The sequence below is a fragment of the Silurus aristotelis genome (genome assembly GCF_946808225.1).
Source record: "Silurus aristotelis genome assembly, chromosome: 10".
NCBI classification, from domain to species: domain Eukaryota; kingdom Metazoa; phylum Chordata; class Actinopteri; order Siluriformes; family Siluridae; genus Silurus; species Silurus aristotelis.
The window spans coordinates 14,267,425-14,282,021 of NC_139583.1; the positions used below are offsets into that span (position 1 = coordinate 14,267,425).

Below are 14,597 nucleotides of genomic sequence, written 5' to 3' on the forward strand. Positions count from 1 at the left end.
GCCCCTTTTACGCAGCTTGGTATAAATTTGCGGCGGGAGATGAGTGTGTGTGAATGAGTGTGTGTAGGGAAGTATGAGCAGCGGTGGAGCCCGAACTCTGAAAGGGATTAACGAATGTAAGTTGTTTACTTTATTATCCAAGACATCCGATTTATTGTACTTAGACGCAAGTAATTTGACTAGCAGTTATTTTAGACGACGACGGGATTTGGTCTGATTTGTTAGGCTAGCTAGCGAGCACCTCTTTTAAAGGAGATTAGAAATGGACAGAGCAGTCTTGGGTTTGTAACGTTTTTCACAATACCGTTGTTTAAAGTGTTTTTTAACAAATTTAAAAGATAATATATTGAGTGTGTTTAATAGACACGGCTGACTTTCTCGAGGTGTAATAACACCTGCTCTTGAATTCTGCCTTGTGTTTTAGCTTTATTTATTTTTATATAGTTGTAGAGATACTCGATCAACCTGATCTATTGTAAACAGGGCAGGTTTTAATGTATATATGATTAAACAAAGATATTTCACGTTTGGAATAAAGGTATGGCATAAATAGTTTCTATATGTCCGTAAGTATTTGGACAGCGGCACAAATTGCTTAATGTTTCCTCTGTTTGTACAAACTGGATTTGAAATTAAAGAAATGTTTGTGTTGAACCCAAAAATATTGCACCAATCCTTTAGGATTTATAGCTATTTTTTATTTTACACATTCATTCCATTTTCAAATGTTCAAAAGTAATCGGACAGCGGTCTGATAAGCTGTTTTATAGCCAAGTGATGTAAATATAAGATAAAAAGCAGAAATGTTCAGTGGCCAAATCGTTCATTTGGTACGTTCATAAAAAAAAAAAAAGAAGCACATTGTTGAGTTCAGCAATCTAGAAAAGGTCTGGAAAACCACTGTGCTCATCTAAAGAGGATGATCATGGACTATAGTCGATGAAAATCCCATTTAAGAACAGAAAGACCAGATTAGACTAGAGAATATCCTTTAAAAGCATTTCCAGTTCAGGAGCAAGATTATTTTGAACATGGTGAAGAGTATTTTAGATTAAGAATTATAGGAGGAGAAAAATATTGAGAAAGAAAGTAAGGGTTCACAAGCCAAATGGTATCACATCATCTGTTAAACATTGTGGAGGCAGTGTTATGGCATTGGCATATGTCTGGCTGCCAGTGGAGCTTGATTATTTGACTGCTGGTAGAAGTATCAGGATGAAATCGGACATATACAGAGCTTTACTTTCTGCTCAGTTTTAGTTAAATGCCACAAAGCTGATGGAAAGATGTTGCATGGTACAGATGGATAATGACTCAAAAACATACTGCGAATGCAACCCATAATCTTTCTATAACAAAAAAAAGTAACCATTTTAAATGGCTGTCAGTCACCTGCCTTAACCCAGCACAGCATGCCTTTTTACTCATTGAAGCAGCTCAACTGCAGGCAGAAAGTCCCACAGACAAGCAGCAACTGAGGGCAACTGGAGTAAAGGCCTGGCAATTCATGTCATGAGAGGAAAATACATTTGACCCTGTAAAAAAAAAAAAATTTTAGAAAATGGCGATAATTCCTAAATCATTATTGCAGTAATTTTGTCAAATTAAACACAAAACTTCAAGGCAGAGTTATAAAACTGTCACTGTCCAAATACTGTTTAAAAATAGTTTTCAAACTGGGGGCCACCAGATAGAAATTCTAGGATCTAGATGAGAAATAAAAATTTTACCTGTATGTCATGATTGTCAACCTAAACCTGTCCTTTAAAGAAGTAGATGCCGACCCTGCAAACATTCCGAACCATCTAGAGATGTACCAGTGCCAATTGGATCCCACTTCATGTGGAGTTTGGACACTGGACCTCTTTGAGTGTTTAAAGGCTGTGGCATGGAAGAGGCCTTTTGTTGGATCTGTGATGATTGCAAATGTTGCTATTTTATAAGTTGCTCAGTAGCTTCTATTTTTATAACCACAAATGACTGTAAAAGACTGTAGAAAGAACATTACTCATAATCTTACATTCCAGTGTTCTGTATTGTTTAAAGATTATAATCACACTCTTGATATCACCCAAATGAGGATGGGTTCCTCTTTTGAGTCTGGTTCCTCTCAAGGTTTCTTCCTCATAACATCTAAGGGAGTTTTTCCTGCCACAGTCGCCATGGCTGCTCATCAGGGACAAATACACATTGTTCACTGTTCAATTCTGTAAAGCTGCTTTGAGACAATGTCTGTTGTGAAAAGCGCAAAAGAAATAAACTTGACTTGACTTGACCTATGTTAAATATGGTCAATAAAAATAAATAATTTTTACGCCGCACACTACGCTAAAACATCACTAAAACCTCCATTGATGTACTAGTGTATTTTATGAAATGTAGAATTTAAAAGATTTTGAATATTCAACATCAGAATAATGAGACTACAAACAGAATTGATGTCCTGCCATTGTAAAAATTCATTTGTTTTTGGGTACAATCCAAAATGTTTAAGTAAAATTGTAAGTTTTGCGTCATGGTTTTTCTTTTAGGGGGCCCACAAATGGATTTACCCTACACAAGGGGGTCTCCTGCTGAAAACGTTTGAGAACCACTTCTATACACACATCATCCACTGTTATTGGAACACCTGTGTACTTGCTGATTTATGCAGTTATCCAATTTTTGGCATTACTACTGACTAACATTTGACCCTGCTTTGAAATATACTGTGTGTGTTGCAACATTGCAAATTATTTACCCACCAAGCTGCATATGGACATGTTTTGAATCACTGTTCTGCTGAAATGTCCAAACACAGCCTTCTTGGCTAAGACAACTGCAAATCTGCAAATCACCAAACGTGCTACATTGAGAAATAGTTTGCTTTTCTAACCATCTTACTGGCTGTGCCAATTTTACAACTCAAAATGGACAGTTTTTATTTTTTATTTTTATAATACTTATTTTTGTTTATCTTTGCAGAGTACAAAGGAAAAGGTTATAAACAGCATGATGGATGCGTATAGTCAAACCCCTCTCCTGTTCCTGGCATTTCTCCAGAAAAGCTCTTGCTTGAACAGTGAGTTGCAGAGGGAGCTGGAGAAGCTGTGCTGTGCAGTGAAAAAAGTCCTTGACACAGACATTGAATGTGATGGGGAGCTTCAAACAGATGGACACTCATTTCAGACAGGTCTACTACAAGATGTCCCTGAAATTGGTATCGTATTACCAGGTATTTATTTTTTTTTTATTATTCATTTTTTTTTTAATTTAATATTAATATTTTTATTATTTGTTTTTTATCTACTTCTAGACAGCTCATTGCCTTGTTTATTTCAGCCCACATGCTTTGGCAAATTTGTCACAGATTTCACTTTTGATTCAACATTTCTATATTTTACACACAACCTGTAGCACGTTTCATTTTTTTACTCATCTTCGTACAGCATGAGTTGGTTTAGATATACACAGTGCTGAAACACGGGTTATAATGAAGTTAGTTTTGAAATAACTAATAACTCAGAAATGTGTCAAATCCTTGATGTTTTATTGTGTGTGTGATTCTGTGGGTGAATTCAAATCAAGAATTGTGTCATCCAATGTGCCCACCAATCTGTATATTCTTTTAATATTCAGGAACAATTTTATGTGGATTAATATCACACCTTTTTTTGTTTCTATTCTATATTTTTACATCCAAATAAGGACAAGTTGCGTCATCCTTTAAAAAAAAAAAAAAAAAACTGCTTTGTACAAAGTATTATCTAAGTGAAAACATTATATTAAAAGACAATAGACACACTTAATAAATATCCTTTTAGTATAACACACTGTGCATTTGGCTTTACAGGTTTATTGTAGTCTGATTATACTATGTTTTGAAAAAACGTCAAGTGTTGATCGACAGAAAAGATAAAAAATAATAATAGGTTTGAAAAGTTCATAGTTTTAGTTTATGGCCATACAAAGACTTGTGGAAATACTTATGTAGCCCAGGCAACCTTTTAATACCCCTCCCACAAAATCTGATCTAACTTGACTTGGGTGGTGGATCAGCAGGAACCCAGACATGTTAGTGTGTGGTGCCTGTACAAGTGAATCGTGGGCTGAAGTGTTTGTGTTTTTTAAAGCATTTCCTGAGGATGTATTGGACATGCTTTGTCTTTGCCAGTGCCAGAACGGGGGGAGTGGTGGCTCCAGTGGTTAAGGCGCTGGATTACTGATCGGAAGGTCGGGGGTTCAAGCCCCGGTATTGCCAAGCTGCCACTCTTGGGCCCTTGAGCAAGGCCCTTAACCCTCTGTGTGCTCCAGGGGCGCTGTATCATGGCCGACCCTGCGCTCTGACCCCAGCTTCCAAGCAAGCTGGGATATGCGAAGAACAACATTTCACTGTGCTGTAATGTATATGTGACAAATAAAGGCTATTCTATTCTGGCTATTCCATTATTATTATTAGAACTTGAAACCCTCTGACCTTTCTTAAAACTTGATCTGTTTAAAAACACCAAGATTGATGTGCATCTAAGCCACTCAAATGTCACTGCTGTGCTTAGTAATAGTTGAACATTGGTGGTTGGTGTGTGTGTGTGTGCGTGTGTGTGCGGGTGTGTAGTGCCTGCCGAAGAAGCAGAAGCAGTAAGGGAAGTGGCTCAGGAGCTTATAAGAATGGCAGATGAATTCAATCACCTCATTGTCTCTCAAGCGGCTGAGCGTCTGACCAAGAAACTCAGCAAGTCTTCTCAAGAGGTGAGTATATTCTAAAAAATAGCTCAATACTGTACCTTTATCCTCGTTCTACAAGTACAACGAAATATTATAATATATAATATATCCATTCATCTTGGATCTGTTCTGAAATTCAGCATAAGACAGTTGTGCGAATTGTGCAGCAGTCATATTACAGTCAGAGGAGGGCAAAATGTTGGCACAGAAGGTAATGTTCTGTTGCACAACTCCAAGAACTTTGCATACATTCGAGGCTATTTAATTGCATTTTATTTTTACGCACAATAAGCTTTACAGAAATAAATAATTATGAATATACATTTTTTACGTAAAATTCTGTCTCTATAAGTTTATCCCTAATGAGCATGTAGTGCCAAGTGTGGCAAGGGAAAACTCCCTGAGATAGTATGAAGAAGAAACCTTAGGAGGAACCAGACTCAGAAGGAAACCCATCCTCATCTTGGTGTCACCAAATGTTCATTGAATTTGTAGCCATTGTAGTAAATATTCCCCTCTCACAGAAAGTGTTTCCAGATACATGTTAATGGCAGTAGGTAAGGATACCAATTAATCAGGACAAGTACTGAAAAAGAAACATTAGTGCACCCCTAATTATAGTTTTAAGTGTTTGTTCAATCCATTTGTATCTGTGGTATAGCGATACACAGAAAGCAGTTCCAGCAAGTAAGTCAAATCTATTAAGGGGATTAAGAAATAAATAGAAGTGAATAAACAGATAAAGGGGGGGGATAGAGGATTGGGCTCTGAATGGGCTTATTTGAAGGAGTAATACAGAATCTTTAGATATCCAGAGAGACTGGAATAATGGTTCCACTGTGAGATGACCACCATCTCAAAACACCTCATGATGAAAGGAGTGAGTGCTTTTGGGTGAGTCATAGAGGTTTTGTAGCATTTGAAGCAATTTAACAGGTGTTATTAAAAAAAGAATAACTATGGATAAACGAATAATATGTTTATTGCTGTTTAGCCAGATGTTTTCTTTTCAGGTTTTAGTCTTAAGTGCCCTCATTCACAAAAGCCCAATCTTTAAAGTATTTTACTCTGGTAGCTAAGACAAGGTTAGCAAACAGATAGAACTATTTTCTAGGCTCTGGTAAATGCATTACTGTTCACAATATATTCTCTCTATGAGGAGGTTCTTATTACCCTATTCAATTAGAAAATTGTCAAACAGGCATCAGTCATTTTGAAAGTTGCATACCATACTAACGATGTAAACAAGATATACTGACAAATATTCCGCGTCAGGTTTTTTTTTTCCGTTTTTGTATTTCTTTTTGGTGCATTCCTCCCCCTTTGATGTGGTTGTGTTGTACTGTTAAGTCTGCAGAAGTTACACTTAAATTTGTACCATTTGAGTGCGGTCTCACTCTAGTTTTTATCATTTTTTGTGTTTGAAGAAAAGAAAGTGAGAAAATAATTCAACCTTGAACCGAGGAAGTGAAAGTCAGCATGTTTATATATTATGAGCATTTTTATTTTTTATTTTTTTGGTGTAAATGCGAACTTCTAAACTAATTAATGAGATGCCAACTAAGCCATATGGCAACGTTTAAGAAATTATGTAGTGGTTTCTGGGTGTTTGGATATCTTAATATTAAGAACAAGAGAATAAATAGTGGATACACTTTGAAAATAGTTCAAAGCATTATTGTATTAATTATATACACCGATTTACCGCGGTTTGAATCTCGCGCCCCCTGTTTATCACGGAATTGCCACATAATTCATTTGTTAGGCTGATTTTCCTGGTTTCTCGCTGATAGCACAATAGACCAAAAAACCTGGAATTGTTTTTATGGAGTTCCCCGGTCAGGGAACCAACCCCAGCCACAGTGCCGGTCCCAAGCCCGGATAAATGGGGAGGGTTGTGTTAGGAAGGGCATCCAGCGTAAAAACGTGCCAAATCAAACACGTGGATGATCCGCTGTGGCGACCCCTGATGGGAGAAGCCGAAAGAAAGAAATATTAAAATAATGACATTTATAAAAAAATATATAATCATTAATTATAAAATGAAGTAAAAATGTTAATACAGTACTGTATACATAAAATAGCATTTTTGGGGTGGCGTTCGTTTATCAAGTTTTATTTTATCGTGGACGGTTTTGGAACATAACCACCGCGATAAATGGGGGATTACTGTATTTCATAATTCATTTATTGCAAACTGTTTTCATAATTATTTTAATCTTGCATCGTTTTTACTTGAATTATGCCCACAGTGGACTCAAACTAATAAACTAATCAGTAAATGAACTGACTCTAATTATTATAGGTGTGAAAGATCCCTTAGGAATTAGTTGTTTATATAAATATGTTCATGAAGACCTCTGCTAGTTTCTCAGTACAGTTACCACCCACCTTACATCACATAACCAAGGATCTGATTGTTAAGCTTGTTTGCAAGCGTGGCATCACCACTGTTAGGTGCCGGCATATTAAGCAGTGGACTAGAAAAATGTTTTTGTGCATTTGTGTGGTCAAAGTGATTCTCCATCTGCTTGCCATGTATACAATTGCTAAAATTGACTGCAGCAAGAGATTGAAAAAGTTTCCCTGCTTTTTTTTAATACCCATGTGGGACATAAACTGACCTGCCACTTCAATAGAAATAAGGAATACACTTGTTTATTCATGCACTAATCCAAACAGCCACTCAGGTTGCAGCATCTCTGTGCATAAAATCTGATCATTTGACTGTTGCAAAACTGATTGTGGTTTGAGAATGTTCAGAAACTGCCTGGCTTCTTTCTGATGAGCATTAAACCTTATCCAGTGACTCAAAACCGTCCAAATGCAGTGACATCAGTTTAAGTCAAGTCAGAAAGCTTTTATTAGCATTTCAACCACATATAACTGACGCAGTACACAGTGAAATGAGACAACGTTTCTCCTGAATCCTGGTGCTACATAAAACAACATGTAGCTCTGTTCTGTTATGTAGCTCTATCTCACAACAAAGAGCTACATAACAGAACCTAGAGCTACATAACAGAACACAGAGCTACATAACAGAACCTAGAGCTATATCACAGAACACAGAACCTAGAGCTACATCACAGAACACAGAGCTACTTAACAGAACACAGAGCTACTTAACAGAACACAGAGCTACTTAACAGAACACAGAGCTACATAACAGAACACAGAGCTACATAACAGAACACAGAGCTACATAACAGAACACAGAGCTACATAACAGAACCTAGACCTATATAACAGAACACAGAGCTACATAACAGAACCTAGAGCTATATAACAGAACACAGAGCTACATAACAGAACCTAGAGCTAAGGACTGTAGTAAGTTGTCTTAGCCACATAAAGTGCATCGTGTGCAACACAAGACAAATACACAAAATCCAAAGATAACACCACCAGTAAACCTACTGTATAATGCCATATGCTGAAGACCACATCAACTTGAACTCTTGCCAGTCAAGAACAAGTATCTGTTTGACTAAAAAAACTGAACTGAAACTTTTGACTACTGCACGACTGCAACATGACTGACTGACTGGATAATTGCATGAATGAAAGTTGTCTTATATAGCTATGCAAAAAACAAACAAAAAAACACCACAGATGTGGCAAGAATTTAAAAAAAAAAAAACAACAACAATCTGTTCAAGCTTGTACAACTAATAGTCATCTTTACAACAATGCAGGCACAAATTAGACCTTTATTAAAGGGACATTGGGTAAAATTTGAGATCTAGCTGTTTTCTGAACATTTCATTTTGCTCTCTTACACCTACCATCCATACCAAGGGCACCCTGCCTCTTAGGTGAAATTAGCCTACTGCTAATGCTATACATGCTGTGTACAACCAAGAATCATTATCCAATAAGATTTATTCTAGTATACAGTGGTGTGAAAGTGTTTGCCCCCTTCCTGATTTCTTATTCTTTTGCAAGTTTGTCACACTTTGATGTTTCAGATCATCACACTAATTTAAATATTAGTAAAAGATAACACAAGTGAACACAACATGGAGTTTTTAAATGAAGGTTTTTATTATTGAGGGAAAACAAAATCCAAAACTACATGGCCCTGTGTGAAAAAGTGTTTGCTCTCACTAAGCTCAGGTTAAAACTGTGGTTTATCACACCTCAGTTCAATTTCTACTGCCACACCTGTTCACAATCAAGACATCTCTTAAACAGGACCTGCCTGACAAAGTGAAGTAGACCAAAAGATCCTCAATAGCTAGACATCATGCAGAGATCCAAAGATCCAACTCTTCACAGCTAAAGTTCAGCAAAGAGGAAGTTGTAATTTTAATAACCGTGTATGATGTGGTTTTCAGTGCTGGTGGAACTGCTTGTCTCAGGGTGTTGACCGCTTACTCAAGGATGTGCCTGGTGTACACAGCGAGCAAATGGTGATGGCGCTCACCTTCACCGTGGTGAGGGCAATCTGTGACCGTGCCCCTCGTCTGCTTCGCGACCTCTGTAACACACTGATGCAGTACACAGACCTGCAGTAGACCTCAGTGACGCATTTCATTTACTGCCAAGTGTTGCCTAAATCTTTAAACTGATGTTTGTTTGTTTACAACTTTTACACGTTTACTTTTTTTCTTAGATGAATATACATAGTTTTTTTGTTTCATGTGTGAATCTTTTTTTCCGATGTTTGAATTTATTGTTAAAAAAATGGATGAATTGTAATTGTAATTTTTTTTTTTTTACTTTTTTATATAAACAAATATATAATTTAACATCTTTATCTAAATGCATTGTAAATTACATTACATTAAAACCCTGAATTTTTTTTGTTGTGGTGTTTTTTTTTTTTAACCCTCCTACAGCAGAAAAGCATTTGCTCTATTGTATAGAAATTTCTGATTTAAAGCCCAGTGTGGCAGCCAGCCATGTCCTGAAACCAGTGAAGCGACTGTGCTCTTGGTGAGAGAAACACTAGTTGAGGTGCCTGTGAGATCCTTTATGCAGTAGAGGGTGGATAATTCTTTCCTCCGAGTGCGTTCTGCTGCGTTGTGATGCAGCAGATACAGAGGTTTTAAGAGATGTTATTGGCTGCCTTTAAATGGCTTGGAGGGGGTGCAGTTGCTGGAAAGTGACCAAATTCAGAATAAAAAACACTGAGTGCCTTAGAACAGAGAGATTTCATGAAATATGAATTTAAAACCGAGAGGGTATTTTACATTTCCATCATTTTATTCAAATTCATATATCTTGTGATTTCCACCACTGTAACATAATCCTGAACTCCTGGGGTTCCTCAGAACCAACTCTAAGAACCAGGGGCCTTTAAAACTCCAGGGTGGATGTTTAGATATCAAAGATTCTTTATCTAGGGTTTGTGACCCAGGGAAGAATTAATGAAGTTAAACATTGGAAGGGTTTATTTTTTTGCAATGTTAATGTCGCTCATCTACAGTGGTGTGAAAGTGTTTGATTTCTTTTTTCTTTTTTTTTTCCATGTTTGTCCCTTTTAATGTTTCAGATCATCAAACTAATTTTAATAATATTAAAAGATAAGTAAACACAATATGCAGTTTTTAAATAATTTTTTTTTTAATTATTATTATTGAGGGAAAACAAAATCCAAAACTACACTGACCTGTGTGAAAAAGTGTTTGCCCCCCCTAAACCTAATAACTGGTTGGGCCGCCCTTAGCAGCAACAACTGCAATCAAGTGTTTGCGATAACTTGCAGTGAGTCTTTTTTTTTTTACTCCACTCATCTATGCAGAATTGTTGTAATTCAGCCACATTGGAGGGTTTTCCTTCCTGTGGGCTCACCACCTGCAGGAGGGACCGTAAGGGACGGTGCTGTGAGGATTGGGCAGCAGTCGAAGGCGGGGTATGCCTGCTTAGACTGCTGCCCCCGCGACCCGAATTACAGATAAGCGGAAGAAAATGAATGAATGAATGAATGGAGGGTTTTCGAGCATGAACGGGCTTTTTAAGGTCATGCCACAGCATCTCAATAGGATTCAGGTCAGGACTTTGACTAGGCCACTCCACAGTCTTCATTTTGTTTATCTTCAGCCATACAGAGGTGGACTTGCTGGTGTGTTTTGGTTTATTGTCCGGCTGCAGAACCCAAGGTCGCTTCAGCTTGAGGTCATGAACAGATGGCTGGACATTCTCCTTCAGGATTTTTTGGTAAACAGCAGAATTCATGGTTCCATTTATCACAGCATGTCTTCCAGGTCCTAAAGCAGCAAAACAGCCCCAGACCATCACACTACCACCACCATATTTTACTGTTGGTATGATGTTCTTTTTCTGAAATGTGTGTTACTTTTACGCCAGACATAATGGGACACACACCTTCCAAAATGTCAACTTTTGTCTCGTCAGTCCACAGAATATTTTTCCAAAAGTCTTGGGGATCATCAAGATGTTTTTCCAAGATGCTGGCAAAAGCATTTATGTTCTTTTTGCTCAGCAGCGTTTTTTTTTTTTTATCTTGGAACTCTGCCATGCAGACCATTTTTGCTGTCTCTTTCTTATGGTGGAGTCATAAACACTGACCTTAACTGAGGCAAGTGAGGCCTGCAGCTCTTTGGATGTTGTTGTGGGGTCTTTTGTGACCTCTTGGATGAGTCATCCATGTGCTCTTGGGGTAATTTTGGTCAGTAAGCTGGAGTCCCAAAGCTTTAGAAATGGCTTTATAACCTTTTTCAGACTAATATATTACAATTACTTTCTTATTTGTTTCTGAATTTCTTTTAAACTCAGCAGAATGTCCAGCTTTTGAGGATCGTTTGGTCTACTTCACTTTGTCAAGCAGGTCCTATTTAAGAGATGTCTTGATGGTATACAGGTGTGGCAGTAATCAGGCCTGGGTGTGGCAAGAGAAATTTAACTGAGGTGTGATAACCCACAGTTTTAAGGGGGCCACTTTTTCACACAGGGCCATGTAGTTTTGGATTTTGTTTTTCCCACAATAATAAAAACCTTCATTTAAAAACTGCATGTTGTGTTCACTTGTGTTATCTTTTACTAATATTTAAATTAGTTTGATGATCTGAAACATTAAAGTGTGACAAACATGCAAATAAATAAGAAATCATGAAGGGGGCAAACACTTTTTCCACACCTGTGTGTGTGTGTGTGTGTGTGTGTGTGTGTGTGTGTGTATATATATATATATATATATATATATATATATATATATGTGTGTGTGTGCAAAGAGAGAGGATAGAGCATGGACAGTTTTACTCAACAATAGGAGGTAAAATAAATTAACTGTATTGCAAGTAAAAAATAAAACAATGACAGATTTATGATGCTTTGGACAAGAGACAATCTGTGAAAAAAAAAATGCTTAGTCTTACCCCACATAATCTCTTATCTAGACACTTGCTCAGATTAAGAGACATTAGAAACCACAAGTGTGATTAACAGGAAATGTGTGCTTGGTTTTATGCAACACATGATGGTATTAAAATTGTAGAAAGGCATCAGTATTAAAAACATTACAAAATCAGAATTTAAAAACCAAACTTTATTTGTTTTAATTTTAACAGACTTTAATCATGGTAACTAAAAAAAAAACCCCTGAAATACTATAAGGAAAACGAATAAGGGGTATTCCCATTGTAGGCTTTTCCTGGACATGCTGTTCCTTTTGTTTACAAGGAAAATTCAATTGCTCAACACCAGCAATGTTGCTCCTAATTCATCTGTCATTTAGACAAGACAGTAGATTGAATGTATAAATATGTTGTAAATTATGTACATGCTGTATATGAACTTAAGTCAAGGACTTAAACATTAGTGCTTTTCTTAAAACTAGGTCTAAATATTTCAAATAAATTAAATCAGACAAAATAGTGGGTATCATTGAATGTGCCCTTTTTTTTTTATTATTTGGCAAATCATATCTCCAAATCTTGAAGTTACCTGCTTCTAAAAATCCCAACCCCCAGCCTTTCAGAATTTAAAACCTAAGACAACGTAAGGAGCGAATGAGAGCTTTATAGGAGAATGTGAAATGAACACAACACCAAAATGACAATGCATTTGCCTCAGAAAGGCTCAGAAGTAGTTCCCTGTATCAGAATAATAGAAAATACAAAATAAACCTAGAGAATCAACGAAACTTAGCATGAGAACAGAACTGAAATTTCCCAAAAAGTTTGGCAGCACAGTGGCCTCGGTTCCTGAAAAGGCTCACCGATGCGGTGGGGTCATTAATTAATCTCTACTTAATACTTCTTCCTCAAAGCCAGAGCTCCATAGGCCACTAAAGCAGCAATGGCTACTAGTGCAGCACCACCATACAGAAGAACTGTAAGCTCAGAAGACACGGGCTCTGCTGCAGGTGACTCCTGAGCTGGAATAGGTACTGTGTGTACATGCTGTACATCCTGTTGCACTATTTCCTGTTCTGGATCTGCAGCAGAAGATAAAACAGGAGGAACCTGGGATGGAGCTGATGACCCCTGAACAATCTGTGGCTTCAGTGATGGTATATTCTGTGCTGAAACTGGGGGGGAAAAAGCTTGCTGCTGGGCTAAAATGGCTTGTACAGCTTTTACTTGTGGCAGCATCTCGTGCTCTGGAGCTGCTTGGACAGCTTTAGAATGTGGCTCAGCTTTAGCTTCTGGAGCTTGAACTGGAATCTGTGGCTCCATAGGAGCTAGAACAGGCTCTGGCTGAGCTGACTGAGGCTCAGGTTCAGGATAAAGCACTTGGGGTGTAACAGCAATAGGGAGGGAAGGATGAAGAAAACCTTTCACTTCCACACCAACTGGAGCATCAGCAATGACTGCAGCAGATGAAGAAGACAGGGAGTCCTGCTGGACATTAATATCAGCAATGACAGCAGGGCTTGAAAGGGTGATGGACTTTGACTCTACATCAACTGGTGAAACAGCAGCAACCAGGCTAGGAGGAGAGTCCAGAAAGACAATCTGCTCCTCTAGGGACATCAGTGACTCTGGTGCTTCTCTTCTAAGCTCATCTCTAAGGGCCTGCAGCTCGCTTTCAGTGCCTAGGACACTGAGAACGCTCTCCTGCAGCTCTCCCTCTTCTACAGCTTCTCCCTCCTCCAGAAACTCAGCCTCCTCACGCTCTACATGCACAATGTCCGAGTTGGACGAGTTGTTCTCACTGCGCTCCTCAGCGACACTCTCACCAGTGTCCATGCTTCTTTCGTCCTCTGGCTCCATGGTGCCGACCTGAGCCCAGGATTCGTGGCCGCTCATTGATACGGGCAAACTCTCTGTGTGCCAGGAGCTCAAGCCGCTGCTGTCTGCCACACTGATGAGCAGTGACTCGGAGGGGCTCAATTGCTCACGGCCGTGTTCCCCTGACAAGATGTAGATATCGTTACTGTCTTCCGCTACGAGTGCACCTGGTTCCTCCACATCCTCCAGGCTAAACACTGCACTCTGCAAAACAAAAAGATGGTGTTTGGACTCTGAACCACACGAGCATGCAGTAAAATGACAGTCATTATTGGGTCATAATCTTGATGTTTTTTCAAACCCATGATTAGAATGAATAAAGTCTCTCAGATGAAAAAACTTAATTCAATTTTGAGTTATAACAAGTCCATTAAAAATGACCTGAATGATTAAATAACTTCACAGATGGTTGTTTGGGTGTCTTAAATGAAAATTACATTTATTGGGGTACAGATAAGATTTGTGAACCCTAAAGCAAAAGCAAGGGTTTTATTTTCTGTGCAGTGCTGTTTTTTTTAACACCCTAGCCACTGTGCCAGATTGAAGAAGCTATGCTGTTATGAACTGTGGCAAGTATGTACATGCAATTCCTCTCGGTGTGACTGCCCTGAACCATCTTACAGATCGAGCTGCTTTTACTCGTATTGAAAAAGAGCAAAAAAGTCAGGCATCTGGTGTGATGAAAACCAAATG

General features: G+C 38.1%; 2 protein-coding genes across 2 annotated transcripts in view; one reads left to right on the plus strand and one right to left on the minus strand.

The window, feature by feature from the left end:
• Nucleotides 1–12,668, plus strand: bida (BH3 interacting domain death agonist). The gene is made up of 5 exons (XM_083552152.1): nt 1–116; nt 2,965–3,214; nt 4,595–4,728; nt 9,045–10,481; nt 10,643–12,668. Exons 2-4 carry the CDS (start codon nt 2,992–2,994, stop codon nt 9,222–9,224), a joined length of 537 nt encoding a protein of 178 aa, XP_083408278.1. The 5' UTR covers nt 1–116; nt 2,965–2,991; the 3' UTR covers nt 9,225–10,481; nt 10,643–12,668.
• Nucleotides 12,197–14,597, minus strand: part of bcl2l13 (BCL2 like 13) — a 20,195-nt gene continuing 17,794 nt past the window's right edge. The window contains exon 7 of the mRNA XM_083552078.1: nt 12,197–14,108. Coding sequence (XP_083408204.1) covers nt 12,921–14,108 — 1,188 coding nt within the window. The 3' untranslated portion in view covers nt 12,197–12,920. The remainder of the gene's footprint in view (nt 14,109–14,597) is intronic.

Bases quoted from the DNA above. Each gene is read 5' to 3' on its own strand.
- bida (XM_083552152.1), top strand. From the start codon at position 2,992: ATGATGGATGCGTATAGTCAAACCCCTCTCCTGTTCCTGGCATTTCTC. The intron at 3,215-4,594 runs GTATTTATTTTT...GCGGGTGTGTAG, and splicing joins AATTGGTATCGTATTACCAG to TGCCTGCCGAAGAAGCAGAA. The intron at 4,729-9,044 runs GTGAGTATATTC...TGTGGTTTTCAG, and splicing joins TCAGCAAGTCTTCTCAAGAG to TGCTGGTGGAACTGCTTGTC.